This window comes from Panicum virgatum, chromosome 3N (assembly GCF_016808335.1).
Source record: "Panicum virgatum strain AP13 chromosome 3N, P.virgatum_v5, whole genome shotgun sequence".
Lineage (NCBI taxonomy): Eukaryota > Viridiplantae > Streptophyta > Magnoliopsida > Poales > Poaceae > Panicum > Panicum virgatum.
In genome coordinates this window covers 67,141,528-67,160,594 of record NC_053147.1, presented here as the reverse complement: position 1 = coordinate 67,160,594, position 19,067 = coordinate 67,141,528, and the positions used below count along the sequence as shown (strand labels likewise).

The 19,067-nt window shown below is 47.2% G+C and overlaps 3 protein-coding genes across 5 annotated transcripts; 1 reads left to right on the top strand and 2 right to left on the bottom strand.

Moving 5' to 3' along the window:
• Nucleotides 1–927: 927 nt before the first annotated feature.
• LOC120666931 (mediator of RNA polymerase II transcription subunit 19a-like) lies at nucleotides 928–5,900 on the bottom strand. Of its 3 annotated transcripts, none has more exons than XM_039946922.1 (7): nucleotides 5,560–5,900; nucleotides 4,018–4,085; nucleotides 2,884–3,170; nucleotides 2,561–2,800; nucleotides 2,397–2,456; nucleotides 2,189–2,325; nucleotides 928–1,518 (listed from the first exon to the last, which is right to left on the bottom strand). In XM_039946922.1, the coding sequence occupies exons 2-6, from the start codon at nucleotides 4,046–4,048 to the stop codon at nucleotides 2,281–2,283; spliced, it is 663 nt and encodes a 220-aa protein (XP_039802856.1). In that variant the 5' UTR covers nucleotides 4,049–4,085; nucleotides 5,560–5,900; the 3' UTR covers nucleotides 928–1,518; nucleotides 2,189–2,280. The 3 variants fall into 3 exon arrangements, with proteins under 3 accessions (XP_039802856.1, XP_039802858.1, XP_039802857.1); XM_039946924.1 differs by having other exon boundaries at nucleotides 2,402–2,456; nucleotides 5,560–5,880; XM_039946923.1 differs by lacking the exon at nucleotides 5,560–5,900 and adding an exon at nucleotides 5,189–5,494.
• A 1,045-nt stretch (nucleotides 5,901–6,945) lies between these two features.
• Nucleotides 6,946–10,417, bottom strand: LOC120666930 (hydroxyproline O-galactosyltransferase GALT2-like). Its single transcript, XM_039946921.1, has 7 exons — nucleotides 9,455–10,417; nucleotides 8,747–8,979; nucleotides 8,350–8,640; nucleotides 8,095–8,223; nucleotides 7,834–8,007; nucleotides 7,638–7,745; nucleotides 6,946–7,555 (listed from the first exon to the last, which is right to left on the bottom strand). Exons 1-7 carry the CDS (start codon nucleotides 10,272–10,274, stop codon nucleotides 7,349–7,351), a joined length of 1,962 nt encoding a protein of 653 aa, XP_039802855.1. The 5' UTR covers nucleotides 10,275–10,417; the 3' UTR covers nucleotides 6,946–7,348.
• A 3,162-nt stretch (nucleotides 10,418–13,579) lies between these two features.
• Nucleotides 13,580–18,162, top strand: LOC120668046. The gene is made up of 3 exons (XM_039948003.1): nucleotides 13,580–14,211; nucleotides 15,329–16,572; nucleotides 17,834–18,162. The coding sequence occupies exons 1-3, from the start codon at nucleotides 13,634–13,636 to the stop codon at nucleotides 18,160–18,162; spliced, it is 2,151 nt and encodes a 716-aa protein (XP_039803937.1). The 5' UTR covers nucleotides 13,580–13,633.
• The last annotated feature ends 905 nt before the right edge of the window (nucleotides 18,163–19,067 follow it).

Genomic DNA, 19,067 nt, shown 5'->3' with positions numbered 1-19,067 from the left:
ATCTCCAGATATGGTAGATTATAATTGTGTATGCAATACACTCATGTATAATCCGTACTTGAGGCTCAATAATATATCGTCGACCACCGTGCAGCATGCGGGGAGCCTTTCTAGTTCAATTCGAGCCAGCCATGCTCACGATGATTAAGGTCTTGTTCGGGAATGCTATGTAGAATAAGAGATTCATGATTGATACACCAAGAAACCGGGATTTATTTCGGGTTGAGAACTAATTGCAACAAGAGACCGGGAATCAATCTATGAGTTAAGAGATGTGGAATCAATCCCCGTCTCTTGATGCACCTATCATAGTTTATTTTATTACAATTAGTTTTTAATCCGGAATAAATCTCGGTCTCTCATAGAACCTATCATAAGCCTCTTATTGTTTCTATTATTTCTGGCTCAGAATAAATCCATGTGTAACCGAACAATCCTTTATTGGTATTCCCTTTCTATAATTCATTTTTTCTAGGATTCTAACCATTGGCTTAACATATAATAGTTCAACAGCTTCAAATACAAGATTTTTGGCTTTCCTCCACGTGTTTGCTATAATATGGTCCAAGCTGGTATAGTGCATGGTCATGTGCTTGTCATGATGTTCTTCTTTGATCTTTGGTCATTTTTAGGATGCATATCGTCCTTTGCTTGGTTCTAGAGCAATTCTTGGTTTCCTCTTTACTATGCTGCAGGTCACACTAAAGGAGTAAAGGTTGTACAATTTACATGCATATATGATTACAATCTTGAAGCAATGTACCCTGAAGGAGCTGTGGAAATAAAGCAAGGCTTAACCCTTTGGTCCCCATTTGTCCCATATGAGATCTTGGTAGCAGTACATGCAGAAAAGGCCGCATTTAGAGTTTTAGACACGAGCTGGTAAACTTTGCAGTACATTCATTACCAATGAAACCTTATTCATGGTTAAATAAGGAGCACCGGGCTCATTTGACCACATTCCTTCCTCATATGGATCAACCACAGTTTGACAAAGAAACACACTTGCCACAAAAGAAAAACGTGAGACTGACGACCAGCATTTAGCTACTGATTAAACAACAAATCATCCCACTCTTTGAATCAATATTGGCGCGACAAACACAAAATATGCTTTGATTCCCTGCTCTCAACTACATCTCTAGGCTGCGCATTCTATATCTGTCCGCTACTACTAAATGTACTAAGTTTTGTCAATGGGGTAAGACAAGATCCTACGGTTCACTTTTGTATCTTTAGCATTCCACTTCACTCCACAAGGGGAATCATGCTACATCACGGGTTCAATTAAAAGCCTATTTTTGAAGGGTGCACTAGCCCTAATAATCGAAACAATCTTGTTATACGTCCTGTCAAGTGTTCCTACAACCAGTTGTTCTTCAGGGAGGAACAGAAAGTCGCAATGGTACAATGGATTAGTCCCCTATTAACAAATACAACTTTCATAAGAATGGATGCTGCAAGACGACCTCAATTATGGTGTTCTTGTCAAACAGGTTCAGTTCATGATAATGATACCTGCACCATGCAAACACGCATAGAAGTTAGCCAGATTCTTCAAACTATAATGATTTACCATATTTTTGTAAAAAGTGCCAATTATGGAAGACTTGAGATTGACATGCCTTTTTTATGCAAAACAAGTGCACTGTAAGTCTGCAAGCAAGTATTTTTATTAATAGATTATTATGTTCCATATCAATTCGTCTCTCTTTTGGTCTCTGAAGGAACATATAAGATTTAACTCTCATCTTAGCAAGTGAGCACAAAGGGGGGAAACAACAGTTAAAATTAAGTGCCCGTATAGAATCTGAGTAACTATCTCTGCCACTGCATATTTGGATGTTCCTGAGGTGCAGGTAAAGATCAAATGAGACTAATGTTAGGGTATTAGGTATATCAAACAAAAGGAAGTCTTATCAACCTCATGGACAAATAAAGTCACCAAGTGTTGGTCTATTCATCAGTTAAGCTTAAATGAATATAAATATAACCTGATTGGCTTAAAAGCACAACCTAACAATGGACCTCTAACTGAAACATTTGCATGTTCGTGTTTTCAGCGGTGGACAATAGAGCAACCAAAGTAAGACAAGCTATGCAAGCCAAATATCCCTGAACATACAATATCCAAGTGAGGTTACACGAAAAATAAATTGAATCCATATTTAAGTAAAGAAGCACATACCACTATTCTGCAGAGTTTTGATGACAGAAACCATCGGAGTTTCCTTTTAACAGCAAGTTACAAGGATTGACGACTAGAACTAGGAAGTGTAGTTAACTAAGTCCATTCCCCATTTCATCGGTTTTGGAACTCTTGTGCTGCCATGATGTGCCATGTTAACAAAAAATAAAATATGCTCACCAGTAAGGAGACAAATGACAAGCAGTACCTTACTCTTCTTGTGCTTATGCACATCTGTCGAGTCCTCCATTCCTTCATGCTTCCTCTTCTGATACAGACCATTGACATTGCACTCCATAAGGTATATAGTTTGACACGATGAATACGACTTTGGAGTTATTGGAGTTTTCAACAAACAGAAAATGGACCAACCTTATCATGATGCTTCTTTGAATGATCGCCACCAGAATCATGATGCCCACTTTTATCCTTTTTCTTATCTTTGTCCTTGTCTTTATCTTTATCCTTACTCCGGTCTTTATGCCGATGTTTATGCTTCTTATGCTCCTTATCTTTATCCCTGTCTTTGTCTTTGTGTTTTTTATGTTTCTTCTCTTTGTCCTTGGACTCACTTTTTGGTTTACCAGAAATAGTAGGTATACCCTTTTCAGCCTGTTGGTACAATAAATGTTGAAAGCAGCACAATAAACAAACTCAATAACATCATATGGGAAATGGATGATAGAAAATCTTACAGAGGGCAAATCTACTGGAGCTGTTTCTCGAAGCTGGAATGCTTGCCCCAGTATTTCCATATCAAAAGGCTGAATAAAAGCAGGCTTATTCCTCATATATGCATTCTGAACGAGTTGATCCAGCTCCATTCCTTCGCCTTTGCGAATTTCAGTGTCTCCCACGACATTATGAAGATAATGTGTATCTGAGATTGCCAGTGGCAAAGGTTTCTTGCAAAAGAAATCATGGTGCGGGAGCAGTTTGTAGTGGCTGATTAAATCAACAGCACCAGTGAGCTCCCTAGGCCCTGAAATGCAGAAATCATACTATTTGAATGTGTATGTAGCAGACAAACAGGATTCGAAAAAGATAGATGTACACATAAAATCATCAAGGAAAATTCGTTATAGATTACAAAGAATACTAATTGCATTATCACAGAGCAGTTTCCAGTGTGTCACATCACAAAATGCTTATTTTCCAAAACAACATATATAGTAAATCAAGAATAAACCAGCACGAGTAAAATATGCATACTGTAATGATTTGGGATAATAAAAAATACCAGTAACCAGCTAGCTACCAGATGTACCAACCTAGAGTGGCAAAATGGACATCAGACCCAAAAGGTTTGTATTTAAATTCTAAGCATATGATTATTAGGATTCCAGATTCAGCAGTTATATTTGTATTAGTCTGTTATTTTGTCCCTCATATAGATTACGATGTCAGATCATTACTGAACAAATACATCAACAACGTCAAAGCCTTTCAGTCCGAAGCAAGTTGATGTAGGCTAGAGTTGAAAACCAACAGGAACCACTTATCAGGGTTCAGGCACATGAATAGCTGCTATTGATGTTGCTTTCCAGCAGTAACAGTCAATTGTAATACAAGCCACACAATTAGAATTTTCAGGTGGTTCACTGGGTTGGTATAAACGTGGTAAGGGTAAGTGGTAGGCAGCCTGTGCCAACTGAGCCTGGGTATTTTCCATTTTTGTAATATATGGTTAGGGCTTATCATATTGCTTATGCATTTGGAGATGAGGAGTCAGGAACTCAACAAAAGGCACCAGCCCACAATAACTAGCTTCTTCTGAATTTTTTGGTCCACAATTATTTAATTTTGTGGAGTCTTAACAAGAAACCTACCTTTTCCAAACTTCTTTTCATCAGAATCCATCAGATTGGAGCTTGATCTACACGAATTGCATCTTCACCTGAAATTCAGATAAGCAGAAACATAACCACAAATGTATAAAAGTAAACTAAAATGGTTCTGCAAAGAACGAAATTGATATTCAATTTATCCCAGTTCCCAGAAACAGACACTACAATATATCTACATATTCAATCACACAAACATGTTCAATCCCATGATAATGCAAGCATCAGCAGACAACGTGTGACTACCTATGATATCACTGTAAAAAATTGCTCTGGTTTTCCTTCTTTGTTTGTGATGTTGAAGTTGCATCATGTGTAAAGTACTTTTTTTTTGCAAACAACATCTTATGTTGAGAAACTCTTTAATTGTTTCCATGCCGTACGAAAGTAAGGGCACCATATGTCTATATGGAGCACACCAAGTGAAGAATTCTTCCTAGTATTTCTTTCCATGTTTTGTATGTTCATGAAGTAACAGAGCCAAGATTGTTATAGCAAAATCAGATTAAATGAGAAACGTAGAATGGCTGTGTAAATCTATATGTTGGGATACAGAATTCTAGTGTGATATAATGCCTAGCTGACCCAAGCTGTGAAGTAAGCAGTGCTAAAGTTTGACTTAAATTGGCTCCAAAGTCCAGCAATATAAGCTGAAGTTCAGAATGATCCATGTCATGACAGAATATCAGCTTGATTCTTGCTCAATTACGAAAACAGGGGCAGCAATTTCTGCTCTGTTTTCCTCCCTCTGGGGATTTGGGGGGTTACATGAAGCATGCTATAGTATAGCATTTGGACTTGAGAAAGGCGTTCAGAAACACAATTAAATTGAGGGTTCTGTATTCCTCACTATTATATCACCATCCACATTATGCTTGTCTGCTAGAGGTATCTCACAAAAATAGGGCAAGCACTGGGTAGAAGAGTGCCAATCAGACAATCAATCTCATGTGCCATGAGCAGTGCTAAACGGCAAAAATTGGCCCACAGACCACAATTGACAAAATATAGCACTACACAAAGGACCAGCATGCCACTATGCTAATTCCATACATATGATGACTCTGACAAGATAAGTAGTACCAGGCAAGCATGCCGAAATAAACATTATGGGTAAGGCATCGGCGCTCCAAACAGTACAAGTGTAAATTATTACCAGCAGAATCCAGCATGGCAACATATTGATAGCAGAACATCAACCATCACTACAAACCCTGAATGATTAACTCAATTACTCCAGAAACAGCCCTTGAAACCAGACCCGGCAACCCAGGGCAAACCTAGGGTTTGGAGATTCAGTCGAGGCACCAAATTCTGGAAAACAAGCAGCAGCTATAAATTGACCCTGCGCGCCAAACAAAAGGAGCCCGATCGAACTACATACAGATGGAATGCACTAGCGCGGCACCACGGAGCACGCGAATCCGCGCCTAACTGAGCCGAGACTAGGTCTAGGTTTTCAATCCCTCACTGCCGCAGCAAGCAGTAGGCTCACGAAATGACCTGAGCAAGCTACGGGGTGCTTACCGAGATGGCACGGAACCGATCTCCGCTCCAATCCGCGCCAGCCCAGTGCCAGTAGAGTTCGGCGGCGGTCGCGGCGGGTCCGGGAGCCGGGGCGGGGCCGACGCCTCCTGATTAGCGAAGAAGACCGAAGAGGCTTCCGCGGGGGAGGGGGGCGCTGGACCGCGGTGTCCCGCCGGCCGCCGGCGGCGAGTTGCGGCCGCGGTAGGGGAGCGGGCGAGAGGGCGGAGGGCCGGGAACCCTCGGCGAGTCGCCTCCGATTTCGCCGCTCGCCGGTGGGTTTGTAATCCGGGTGCTAGGGCAGGGTCTCTCGCGTGACAAGCAAAACCACCAAACGGGTTTTCTCGGTAAAGCCGACCGGTTCAGCAGTCAGAATTTCAGCCGTGACTTCCGCGAGGACCTCCTGATTCTACATTTGTATTTTCTGTATACATTTTCCTTTAAAAAAACTTTCTGTATACATTCTTCTGTATTGATTACACACATACCCTACATACCCATGTGTGATCTTATTTTTTTAGTATTTTATAATTATGTATCTAGACGTGGTATACAAGATGTTCTATTATGCAAGGGGTCTATGATGATAAAAGTTATTGCATTTTATGGTTTAAGTAAAGGATCTTTGGTTCCACCAACTCAAGTGGTTGAATCTATTAATTGTATTTTAAATATTTTATTACTCAGAATGGTGGCGCGGTTGTTTTTGAAAAATATGTCATACAGTGTATAAAAGTCAATAAAAAACACATGACATTGATTCTCAGAATTTCAAAGTCACTTATAAGCACCGCGGTTAGCTTCTTTTAGATTAGATGCTGTAGTAGAGTTGCAAATATACCAATCGATAGTAAATTCAAAAATGAAGGAGATAGTCCTTGTTTCCATTTCTTTTGACATTCGTTTCCAGTATTTGTTTTTCATTTTGGCAAGCACCAAACATGCAGTGCATGAAATTCTAACCGTAGTTAAGCAGCTGATCTATTATGATGATTTTTTTATATAAAAAAGGGGATATGTGCTCGTGGACACATAATCTTTAGAATTGCATCAAGATTTCTGTACTACTCAATTGCACGGATACGAATGCAGATCCAAAGGTATGCAATGCTATCTTAAGGGCAAAATTTACTTTCCCCTGTCAACGCACAAGAGGACGACAACATTGTAAGCATAACATGTCACTCTGTTCGCTTGGCTATGGCTGGTGGTTGGTGCTAATTTGTTATGAGAGAACAGTACTGTTGGCTGGCTGGTGACTGATGTTAATTTGGTATGAGAGAAAAGTGCTGGTTGGCTGACAAGCCAAGCGAACACACAAGCCACTATGGAATCCATCAAAATGGAAATGCAATGCATAGCAGATGTACAGAGCATAAACACACAAGATACACAGATAGGGAAACAGTTTCTCATTCCATTCATGAGTTTCTGACATAGACACAGTGGCCAGTGTCCACAAATAGTGGATACAGATTTGCATCGTTACAAATGAACCTGCCCCTGTACAAGCAGCCAACGTGGATTCCACTCATTCCTGCCTCATCTATGCATCCACCTCAATGAAGGTGAAGCAGTTGTCCCCACGCACACACCCATAAATCTCAGTGTAAAGATCAAAGAATATGTGACGTCAAGATGGTTTCTAGGGTTAATCCGTTAGTGGATCCGCTGGAACTAAAGCAGAGGATGCAATGGAGGTCTTGAATTTCTCCCTCTTGTACATGATTGTGTGACGAAGGATACTGGCTGGAAAGCCATCTAATTCCACCAGCACCCCTGAAGCGCCTTGTTATCTGTAGTTACAGCAGCGTGCTTGGCCGGCTGAGAGTTTATCCCAGAGGCATAGCATCTGCCTGGGGGACTGGTAATGTGCTGTGAAGTAGTAATCCACACAGCCGAACTGGCAGAACCTCCAGCTGTGGACGTACTGCACGGGCGCAGTGGCGTTGTAGTCCTCCACCCACATGCCCATGCTCACGTCCTCCATCTTGAACAGCTGCCAGCAAGAGATCACCATTGGGAGGTGTTAGTTTTAGGCGTGGGGGAAAAGATGCATTGCAATTGAGAGTAAACCTCACCCTCAGGGAGTGATTTGCATGCCGGGATGCTATGTCTCTCGCAATGTCGATTGAGAGGACATAACCAGGTCCATTGGCGTACGGGGGATACACAGCTTCAGGCCATTCCTGTAGACACACATGTTATGAGAAAATATGTGCAGAAAAGGTTGCAAATCTATTATGTTAACTCTGGACGAGCTAGCGCTAAAGGTACCTCATAGGTCACAGCCCACTTGCCACTTCTTAGAGGCCTGTGCAATAGATTCAAGTTGCCAAGATAAAGAGGTAAGGTTCTGTTGTAGGTAGTGATTTGTTGCAATACGATATCCAGCCGCACAAAGGTGTCATCATCACACTTCATGATATAATCTGCAGTAACATTTTGCACCTGCATACATATGATGGCAGTGAGCATTTGAAAATGCTGGAGGATACATTGGCACTAGATATTTAACACAAATGAAGCATGACTAACTCCATATTGACATATCGCAACTGTTTTCAGAACCACCAGCTCATATCGGTCGATAAACGGCAGAATGACTATATCTCCAAAATATTCTGCTTCCTTCTTTAGGGCTGCATTTATCTCCTTTCTATGGCTCTACAGAAGCAAGATGGTCAAAGACTCATTATATTACTGCTCTATTAAGTTCCGAGCTAAAGCATAGCCCACGCTATGGTAGCATAAGGGATTGAACAACTGTGAAATCATGAGAACCTATCTTACCAGCGCGACAAAGAACCGAGCAACTACACTTCCCAATTGGATGGCTGGAAACTGCATCCAGGTTTTCCTAATAGCCATGCGCTCAGCAAAATGGTTTGTAGCAGAGAGGATGCCAATGAAAAGCTGAATTGGTTCCTCTGGTACAGGGCGAGCCTTCCATCTTTCAGACATTTCCAATACTTGTTGCAGAGAAAAACTAGGATGAGACCTTGGGAGAGCTGTTGCATACACAGAGTGAACGTCTATGCCCCCTGTCACGGCTAAACCTGTCGCATCTTCAAGAGCAAATCCCTGGTAAACATTGACAATAAAAAGGAAGCGCCCATTGATATTTTTGCAAGAACCTCATGATATCTGTGTAATGAAATAGATTCTTTGGCAAGGGAACTGAATTTACCATCCTATGAGGAAATGAGGCAACATGGCGGCCTCCCATGTTAATATGATATCCTTCCACACCAGCTTGGATTGTTAGAACAAACATATTGCCCTCTGAAAATGGGAATGGCCATGTCATTTCTGGTTTCTTTGCTCGGCCGATAAACCTGTTGAACCATGAGCTTGTCCTTGTTTCTTTTGATTCAACTATGTCCTGACGCTGCCATTTCTCACATTTTCTGAATCCATCAACTGCAAAGTCAACAGACTGCAAGAATAAGTACAAAAACAGGTAGCCATAACATAGCAGACAGAAATTGGGGGCAGATTGGTTAGGCACTGAGATATTATGCAAGCAATGTAACATGATTCGCGGAAATGAAAATATTGGGATGCATAGCCACTGGCCAATATGTATATTGATTTAGCACTTTCGCAGCCTTGCATCAAAGTTTCTTTTTTTTTGGCCTAAACCTCCACCATAAACAAGAATAGACGCACAAGACAAGTATCTAGATAGGTGAAAAATCAACAAGCTTCTGCCTCAAATTATACGAAAGATCGAAGTATGTGTCTTGACGCCTTGACGGCATATTATTCCTTATACAGGCTACACGTTTCTTGCCATTTCCCAATATCAGGGTGCTTGTGTTGCCCATGGTTGCTACTTGCATTGTTGTCGTTGATTCGAATTTCGAAACAAAGCATGTTGGAGCGCGTCTCTTACCCTGGTCATCGTCTCTCGAGGGAGTGCCATCACAGCGCTGCGCCCTGCCCCACTGCATCCTGAAGCAGGTGTTCATCTCGAGAACGGGTCGGCCGCTCCAGTCCCCGCGCAGCCGCGGGTTGAGGTGCAGTATCCTGGGCGGCTCCTCGCCGTCGGCGGCGCGCACCCCGCGCAGCTCCACCGCAAACTGCGCCACCATCACGGTGCCGTTCCCCGCGCCGCTCCGCTCCAGCGCCTCGACGTACTCCGGCCGCGCCGCCCGCGCCGTGCCCACCACCGTCACCGCCGACCCGGCCGCCAGCCCGCAAGGCAGGAACGCCACCGTCGTCTCCCCGCCGCCGAGGGCCAGCGAGCCGGGGCACTCGGCCGGCCCCTCCCCCGCGTCGAGCGAGGCGATGGAGTCGACGTCGCCCGTGAACGCGGACGCCGCCTCCCACGCCCTGGCCCCGAGCGCCCACGCCTCCGCGGCCGCGCGCTCGAGCTCCGTGAAGTTCCCCAGCTGCCCCCACCGCCTCCGCCGCCCCTCGCCCGCCTCCCGCCGACGAAGGATCTCCCCGGTGATGCGGCCGTACCCGGACACCGCGGCGGCTCGCGCGCGGGGAGCCGGCTGCTCCACCCGCCGCCGCAGCGGCTCGCCCGCGCCGGCGGCCGCCAGGCGGCCGACGGCCGCCGCGGGGCCCGCACTACCGAAGCCGGCGAGCTTGACGGACACGAAGAGGAGGTACGCGAACGCCGCGGCGGCGAGGAGCGGCGCCAGGCGGCGGCGCGCGCGCAGCCGGCCGGCGCCAAGGAACACTTCGGAGCTGCGCGCGCGCTTCATAGCTCCGGTGGGGGCGGCGGCGGCGGCGGTTCGCCGGCGAGGAGCGGGTGGGGGTTTCCGGACCCGCTAGCGGGCCCGGATCCGAAACGGCGGTGGCGCTTGCCGGGTCTGGGAGTGGGGATCCGGTGAGTGGCGGTGGAGACAGGTGGTTATGCGATAACCATTGCCAGCTACGGCATTGATGCTGACCTGGCGGTTACTTAAGACCGTGCACCTGCCTCGCAGGTGTTCAGTCGCAGTTTCATCACTGCTGCTAGAGTTACCTCAGCTGTCGTTAGGCTGACCACAGCGGAGGGAGCAAGAGCAAATTTGCTCCCTCTTTGTTTCCCACGTCCTCTCTGTCTACAGTGCCAAACAGTGCATCTACAGTGTCAAACAGTGCATTTGATCTTTCATTTGCTCCTTCCACTGTGGAGGGAGCAAGAGCAAAACTGACCACAGCGGAGGGAGCAAGAGCAAATTTGCTCCCTCCTCGTTTCCCACGCTCTTTCTATCTACAGTGTCAAACAATATATTTACAGTGTCAAACACTATATTTACTCCGCTCCCTCCACTGTGGACGGTCTTACTGCCGTGGCAATCGACTTGCGCCGCTGCTGCCTGTAGCCCTTCTCCAATTTCTCCCCTCCGCTTCCGCCTCCTCTGTCCTTTCCCTTTCTTCCTCCCTCTCTCACGTCGTTCCCCTTGCTCTGCTCCGTTTGTTCGACCCTGATTCAGGGCCACCCCTTGGTCCCAGCAGCTCCTTGTCGCCCGTCTCCCTGCGCTCCCCCGTGAACGCGACCCCGCCCGCTTCCGTGTCTGACCCGTTTCCTCTGCCTCCAGCTGCTCCGCCACGGCGCCAGGGAGGTCCGGTCCCTCGACCCCCTGGCCCCAGCAGCTCCTCGACGCCGGTGTCCGCATCATCCATGGTCATTGACTCATTGCCATCCGTGCTGATTTTGGTTGCGGGCTCATTTGGTCCTGATGAACATCAAGTGCCCTCAGCTGCAGTCAAGGTGTTCGACGTTTTGGCTGACCTGCACCTGGAACTATGAATGTGTTGGCATGGAACTGCCGGGGGTTGGGGAACTCCCGGACAGTACAGGAACTATGCAACTTTGTCAAGTTGCATCACCCAAAGATCGTTTTTCTCTCAGAAACCAGGATGAGCGCTAACCGAAGTCAGAATTTACGTTGGAAGCTTGGACTGAAAAACTGTTTAGCAATAGACAGTGATGGGTTAAGTGGAGGCCTGGTACTTTTTTGGGATGAATATATTAGTGTTTCCCTGCTCTCCCAGGGAAAGCGTTATATTGATGTGCTCGTGGTGGAAAATCCGGATGGAGTTCCATGGAGAGCGACCTTTCTGTATGGGGAGCCTCGTGTGGACAACAGAAGGGATATGTGGGAGCGCTTGCGCTCCTTATGTGGTGTACAGACCGGCCCATGGATGGTGATTGGCGATTTTAATGAAGCCATGTCGCAGTATGAGCACTTCTCGGAGACTCCGCGAACTGAACGTCAAATGATGGATTTCCGGGAAGTATTGAGCCACTGCGATCTTCATGATTTGGGGTTTTCAGGATTACCATGGACCTATAACAACAATCAGGCTGGTAATAGGAACGTCAGGGTCCGGCTCGATAGGGGTGTGGCCAATACTGATTGGATGGCGCTGTATCCAGGGGCATGCATTCTGCATCTTACTTCATCCCGCTCTGACCACAAAGCACTTCTACTATCTCTGCAGCCAGAAGTTCAGAGCCCACAGTCACATGTCTTCCGGTATGAAATAATGTGGGAAAGGGAGGAGGAACTAGGGACTATAATTCAGCAAGCGTGGCAAAAACGAAACCCCGGAAGCGATCTAGGTGCTTTGTCGGCTTCTTTGCAGTGTGTAACAAAGGAGCTCAAGATCTGGAGTAAAGATAAGTTTGGCCATGTTACCAACCAGCTAGAGCAGCTACGAAAAGATCTAGAGGCTTTGGAATGTGATGATCCTATTGCTAATAGAGAAACTATTTTGAAAACCAAATGTGACCTCGATGAATTGCTTTATAGGGAGGAAATGATGTGGCTGCAGAGGTCGCAAATCACCTGGTTGAAGGAGGGGGACCGGAACACGAAATATTTCCATCACCAAGCGCAGTGGAGGGCCAGGAAAAATTACATTAGGCGCCTCAAAAAAGAAGATGGCAGCTGGTGTTCCAATAAAGAAGAGTTGCAAGATATGGCTATTAATTACTTCGAGCACCTTTTCACTGCAAATGATCTTGTCAACCCGCAGGAAATTATAGACCTACTTGTACCCAGTGTCACGGCCCAGACCAATGCTGATTTATGTAAAGAATACAGCGACGAGGAAATCGGCGACGCGCTGTTTCAGATCAGTCCTCTCAAAGCTCCCGGCCCTGATGGTCTCCCTGGCCGGTTCTTTCAACGCAACTGGGGCATGCTGAAACAAGATGTTGTCTGTACAGTAAAGGAGTTTTTCCGGACAGGTATCATGCCGCCTGGTGTTAATGACACTTGTATTGTTTGGATCCCCAAAATACCGCATCCTGAGCATCTGAAGGACTTTCGACCTATCAGCTTATGCAATGTCATATATAAGGTGGTCTCTAAGTGCATTGTTAACCGGCTTAGGCCTCTTCTGCAGGATCTTATTGCACCAAATCAGAGTGCTTTCATCCCCGGACATATGATAACTGATAATGCTCTCATTGTCTTTGAGTGTCTACATGCTATCAATGCTAGTGCAGATGAAAGGAATAAGTTTTGCGCGTACAAGTTGGATCTCTCCAAGGCGTATGACAGAGTTGAGTGGTCTTTTCTTCGCAACGCGTTACTGAAACTAGGCTTTCAGAGTACATGGGTGGATCAGGTCATGACTTGTGTCACCTCGGTTCGCTACACTATCCGTTTCAATGGTGTCATGTCGGCACCTTTTACACCAACTCGCGGTCTACGGCAGGGTGATCCTCTTTCGCCATACCTATTCCTTTTTGTTGCTGATGGATTGTCTACTTTGATTAACAGGAAAGTAACCACGGGAGCACTTAAAGAGCTTAAAGTCTGTCGCAATGCTCCTGGTGTTTCTCATCTCCTTTTTGCAGACGACACGCTGCTGTTCTTCAAAGCCTCAGCAGATCAAGCGGAGGTGGATATTCACTGTGTTCGGCAGGCTGGAGCTAGAGGCTGGAACTTGAATGGTGTGAGAGAAAAATACTGTTGGGCTGGCTGGAGCTGGAGCTGGTGGCTGGAGTGGTGTGAGAGGAAAATACTGTTGGGCTGGAGCTAGAGCTGGCTGCCGAACACAGTGATTGGTGACTTATGGGCAGTGCACGGGGCAGCAGATTAACCCAGCAAAATGCTCCATCATGTTCAATGGAAAAATGCAGCTGACCCTGAAGGACCAGGTCAAAGCTATACTGCAGGTGGAGAATGATGTGTTAGATGCACGGTACTTGGGGCTCCCGACGCTGAAAGGAAGAATGAAGGGGGATCGGTTCCAGTATCTGAAGGAGCGCATAAGCAAACATCTCAAGAACTTCTCGGAGAAGAACATGTCCAGTGCAGCAAAAGAGATTCTCATCAAATCGGTGGCCCAGGCTCTGCCAACGTACATCATGGGTGTCTTTAAGCTCCCTCTTGGCCGATGCGATGATCTGACGAGCATCATTAGGAACTTCTGGTGGGGCACAAAACATGGCCGACAAAAAACAGCTTGGACTGCTTGGGAAGCGATGATCCAGAAAAAATGTTGTGGCGGCCTGGGATTCAAAGATCTACGTCTGTTCAACCAAGCCATGCTAGCTAGGCAGGCCTGGCGCCTAATCCAGTTCCCGGACAGTTTGTGTGCACGCATGCTAAAAGCCAAGTACTTTCCGAGGGGGAGCTTAGTTGATACTGCCTTCTGTTCAAAAGCTTCTACAACTTGGCAAGCAATTATGCATGGGTTGTGTCGTGGTGCTGCAAACCACAGCCGGGTGGCGGAAAGCACCCGCCTAAGCCCAGAGGGTGTGTGCTCGGGGGTTAGCTAGTCCTAGTTCGATCTCGCTCAAGAACACGATGAACACAGCAGGATTAGAGTGGTTCGGGCCGCCGGAGCGTAATACCCTACGTCCACTGTGTGTTGTATTGCCTTGCCTCGAGAGAGTCCGCCAGAGCTGGCGTGTGTCTGAGTGTGCTCTGGAGAGCCTTAGAGCCTCTGGCGTTCGCCGAGTCCTAGCGGGCGTGCTCTCCCTTTTATATGTCCAAGGGGAGCACGTACACTGAGCGGGGCCCCGACATGTGGACCCGGCGATGTATTATAAACTACACTTTGGCCTTCAATGCCTCAGATCCGGAGATCTTGTCGCCGGCTTCCGTGCGTAGCTTCTGACCAGGGGTGGTCTTGAGCTGTACTGTCAGAGTAGAGTCTAGCCTCTGCAGCCGCGCGTCGAGGTCGTGATGAAGCGCCGAACTACTAACTCAGTTCACTGTAGCAGCGTGCACTGTTGCTCCAGTCAGTAGCTGGTCATCATGACTCGTCGCCCATGCGCGCGGCGTTGAGTCTTCGTCGCCCATGCGCGCGGCGTTGAGTCTTTAATGCTTGCCTTGGTAACTGACGAGCTGCCTCGGTAACTGGCGATCCACAGTGTGGACTGACAAAAGTTGTCCCGTGCCCAGAGGCAGCAGAGCCCGCCTCAACCACTCGCACTTAATGCGACACGTGGCGGCTCTGGACCCCTCCCGAGCAGCTAGCTGAGCCGAGAGCTCACGGAGGTCCGGATAGGCACATGGAGGTCACGGACCCATCTGCGGGAGTCCGGATGGCACATGGAGGTCCCGGACCCACCTGCGGGGGTCCGGGTCCACGGCCACAGGTGCTGAGCATTTCCACCTCTGGGACACGTGGTGACACCGGACCCGTCCCCGAGCGGTAAGCGGGTCCGGGACCGGGACCGTTGGTCCGGTGAGATGGAGTCGGACCCTAGGGGTCCGGCTGCTCAGCTCTTTAGGGCGTAGTTACGGATAACTACGCGAGTCTTGGCACAGTAGGAGTGGATACCCTAGTTGCAGGGTACAGACAGGTTGGAGCTTCTCAAGCAAGGAATCATTTGGCGAGTGGGCAATGGCACACAAATTCGTATCTGGAGAGACCCATGGATACCGCGGGAAATATCACTCAGGGTCTTTTCTCAGAGAAGGTGTCGCTTGCGATGGGTGTCCCAACTGTTGGATATTGAGGGAAGAGGCTGGGATCTTCAAAAGCTCCCCCAAATCTTTAATCTGGCCGATGCAGAGGAAATTGCCAAGATAAAGATTCCTGTACGGGCGTCGGAAGACTTTATAGCGTGGCACGCGGAAAGAAATGGAATGTTCTCTGTCCGAAGTGCTTATAACCTGGCGCTTAGAATCAAGCTTGGACAGGGAGTGCAGGGCTCCAGTTCAGCTCCAACTGGCGAGAGGAAATTGTGGCAGCGTGTGTGGGCCGGTCATGTTCCACCAAAAGTCAATGTGTTCATTTGGAAGCTGGCAAAGGATATCCTACCGACCAGATGGGCGAAATTCATCCGACGGTTATTCAGATACACCGGTCCAGATTGGCTTCTGCTCCTCCTGGATCAATGTTCAGATGTTGAACGTGACCTTACCAAGCTGCTGTTGTGGAAGGCTTGGTCAGTTCACAATAATATCACGCATCAGGCAGGACCAACAAGTATATCAGAAGCTGAACATGCTCTGCTCTCCATGCAAGCTACTTTAGCTGAAATTCTATTAGGCGGCGAAGGGGTCAAAGGTAAAGGGAAAGCACCATGTTCATGGTCCGGCAAGAACAAGCGGCTCAGTTCGGCAAGCAAGGAGCAGGACAGGAAGACCAAGTGGGAGCCCCCTCCTGTAGATGGCTCATTTGTCCAGCAGTCTGGGGCAGCTGGAGTTGGAGTAATTGCTCGCGACAGCATGGGCCATGTTCTCCTCTCAGCTTGGCGTGCCATTTTGGAATGCCAGGATGCTGCAGAAGCAGAAGCTTGGGCATGCCTAGAAGGTTTCTGGCTGGCTGCACAATGGATCCATGAGCCGGTCATCGTTGAGTCTGATTGCATAAGAATAGTCCAAGCTATGCAAGCAAAGGAAGACCGATCCGCTCTTAGATTCATCCTGCTGGAGGTCAAGGATCAAGCGCGGATGTTATCTGAGTGGCGAATGGCCAAGGTAAAAAGAGAGTGTAATTTAGTTGCGAATGAATTAGCTCAGTTAGCTAGGAGGAACATGCATTCTGCGGTGTGGTTAAGACGTGTGCCTGCGTGCGTTGATGATTTTGTCAAGAATGATTGTACCCCTCCTAACTAATTAATAAAACTCTCTTTTACCCGCAAAAAAAAAAGGTCTGATTCATTCGCTTCCAAAATACCAATCGCTTCCAAAATACTATCAAGCTAAAATATAGAAAAATCTCTAAATTTTAGCACTTGTTTGGTTAATAGCTAAAAAGGCATCCCACTATTCTAAACTTATCTGAATTTTAGTAGAAAAAAATCATATACTCATATTTTAACATACCAATATTTTAGCTTCCGATCAAGCAAACCCTAAATCTTCGTTTGGGTAGATCGCTGTCACTTGTGTTTGATTTTATTTCTGCCAAACTTATATTGGTAGAGAAAAAATTGTGTTTGAAAATTAGCTTAGTAAACGATAGTGTTTGAAAAAAGTGTTTGCTTGCTTGCGAGTGGCCTTGTTTGGTTACCACCCCTATTCTAGAATTCCTAGAACACACGTTTCTAAAAAAACTCGCATGTATAGAGTGCTAAATGAAGTCTATTTGCAAAATCTTTCTAAACATGAGTATAATTTTTCGCGACGAATCTAATGATGGTAATTAATCCATGATTGGCTATAGTAGTGCTACAATAACTATCCTTTAATCACACGGTCACAGATCTTATTAGATTCTTCAGAATTCCTAGCGCAATGGTTCTGAAGTTGATTTTATAAACTGATTTTATTTAACACCGTAATTAATGATCAAATTTCGTTGCAAAATCTCTAGAACAAACCAGTGTTCAGCGTAACAGCACAAGGGACGAGGTCTCCGCTAGTTAAACGAGAGCATAAACTGCAGAGCCAGCGGGGCCCACTGTGACTGCTGCTGCTACCGGCCACGTGTGCCCGGTCATCAGCAACACGCGCGCACCTGCCATTCATTTTCCTATTTTTCTTCCCTCCCAGAATCAGTCTAGCCGTACCTGGGCCGGCCCAACCTGGGGCTCCTCGCAGCAGCCCAGTAGGCAAGGCAGTCCACCGAACGATGGCCCGGGCCCACCTGCCCACTCGCTCCACCCGACACGTCACCGCGCACTCCTGACTTCTGGCCTTGTTTGGGTGTGCTAGAATTCTAGCACGCACACTTCCCGAAAAAAGAATCTCGCATGTATGAAGCACTAAATGAAGTCAATTTACAAAACCTTTTTAGAGATGGGTGTAACTTTTCACGACGAATCTAATGACGGCAATTAATCGATAATTAGTGGTTTTGAAGTTGATTTTATAAACTGACTTTATTTGACACCATAATTAATGGTCAAAGTTTGTAGCGCTACAATTGAAGCACAAACCAAACAACGCCTCTGTGCCCGTCAGCTTCTCGCAGCCGCAGCTGCCAGCTGAGCTCGCCGGCCCCACCGGCGGCCGGCACGCGTGCGTGCTCGCCGGGCATCTCGCTGCCCACCGCCGCACGGCGGCCGACGGAGCTGCGCCGGCCACACGACCCATCCCGTCGCGGCCTGGCCGGGCCCCTGCCGCCGCACCAGAGCGCAGCAGCGTCAGGTCCCGTCGCCCGCCGCGGCTTTCCACGCCCGCCGCCCATCGCAAGCCCGACGCGGCTCACGCGCTGGTTGACCGGGTGCGGCCGAGGAGTCAGTGACTGGGTAAGGACGCGGAGGGCGAGGCGCCGGACTGCCGGAGTCGGCGCCGCGGCGGCAGCGGCAGCGGCAGGCGAGGCCGACAGGTGGGTCCGAACGGAAGTTGCCCGGTAAAAAAAATGGGGAACGGCGTGCGTGCGCGCTGCATCCATGACTGACTGGATGGACGGAGCTTTTACTGACACCAACAATGAGAGGCAAACTTAGATTGGTTTTGCAAGAATCGTAACGTACACATTTCTTAAGAAAAGAATCTCACATATATAATATATTAAATGAAGTCAATTTATAAAAAAAAATTAGGAATAGGTGTAACTTTTCGCGACGAATCTAATGGCAGTAATTAATCGATAATTAGCTACAGTAATACTACAGTATAATTTTATAATCGCGCGGTCAAAGACCTTATTAAATTTTTCAAGGTCACTAGCGCGGGGATTCTGAAGTTGGTTTTGTAAACTGACTTTATTTGACACCGTAATTTGTGGTCAAAATTGTTACTATTTCTAGCACGCTACAATTGTAGCACAACCAAACAAGACCTTATTTTTTCATCTCCATTTATACTGTGCATCACAAAATCAGTCTCCAACAGAAGAGACAAAGGAGTAGGCATTTTGCATTATGAGGAGAGATGTGAGGTAAAAATAGATTCCCTCTCTCTTGCTAGGCAAATCTAGAGACAACAATAGAAATACAATATTTGTTGGAGACAGCACCAGGCTAGGCTTGTTGGAGCCAGCCGGCGAGTCGGTCCGTAGTTTCAGCGTGGTTTCAACCGGTGCGGGTAAAAGTAAAACCGTCAACGGCCCGACGTGCACTCCTCTGGCTGCGGCCCTGCCTCGGCTTTGGTCGGTCGCCGGCGTGACGGAAGCGACTAGGCCGGAGCTCGCCGGCACGGCACGCG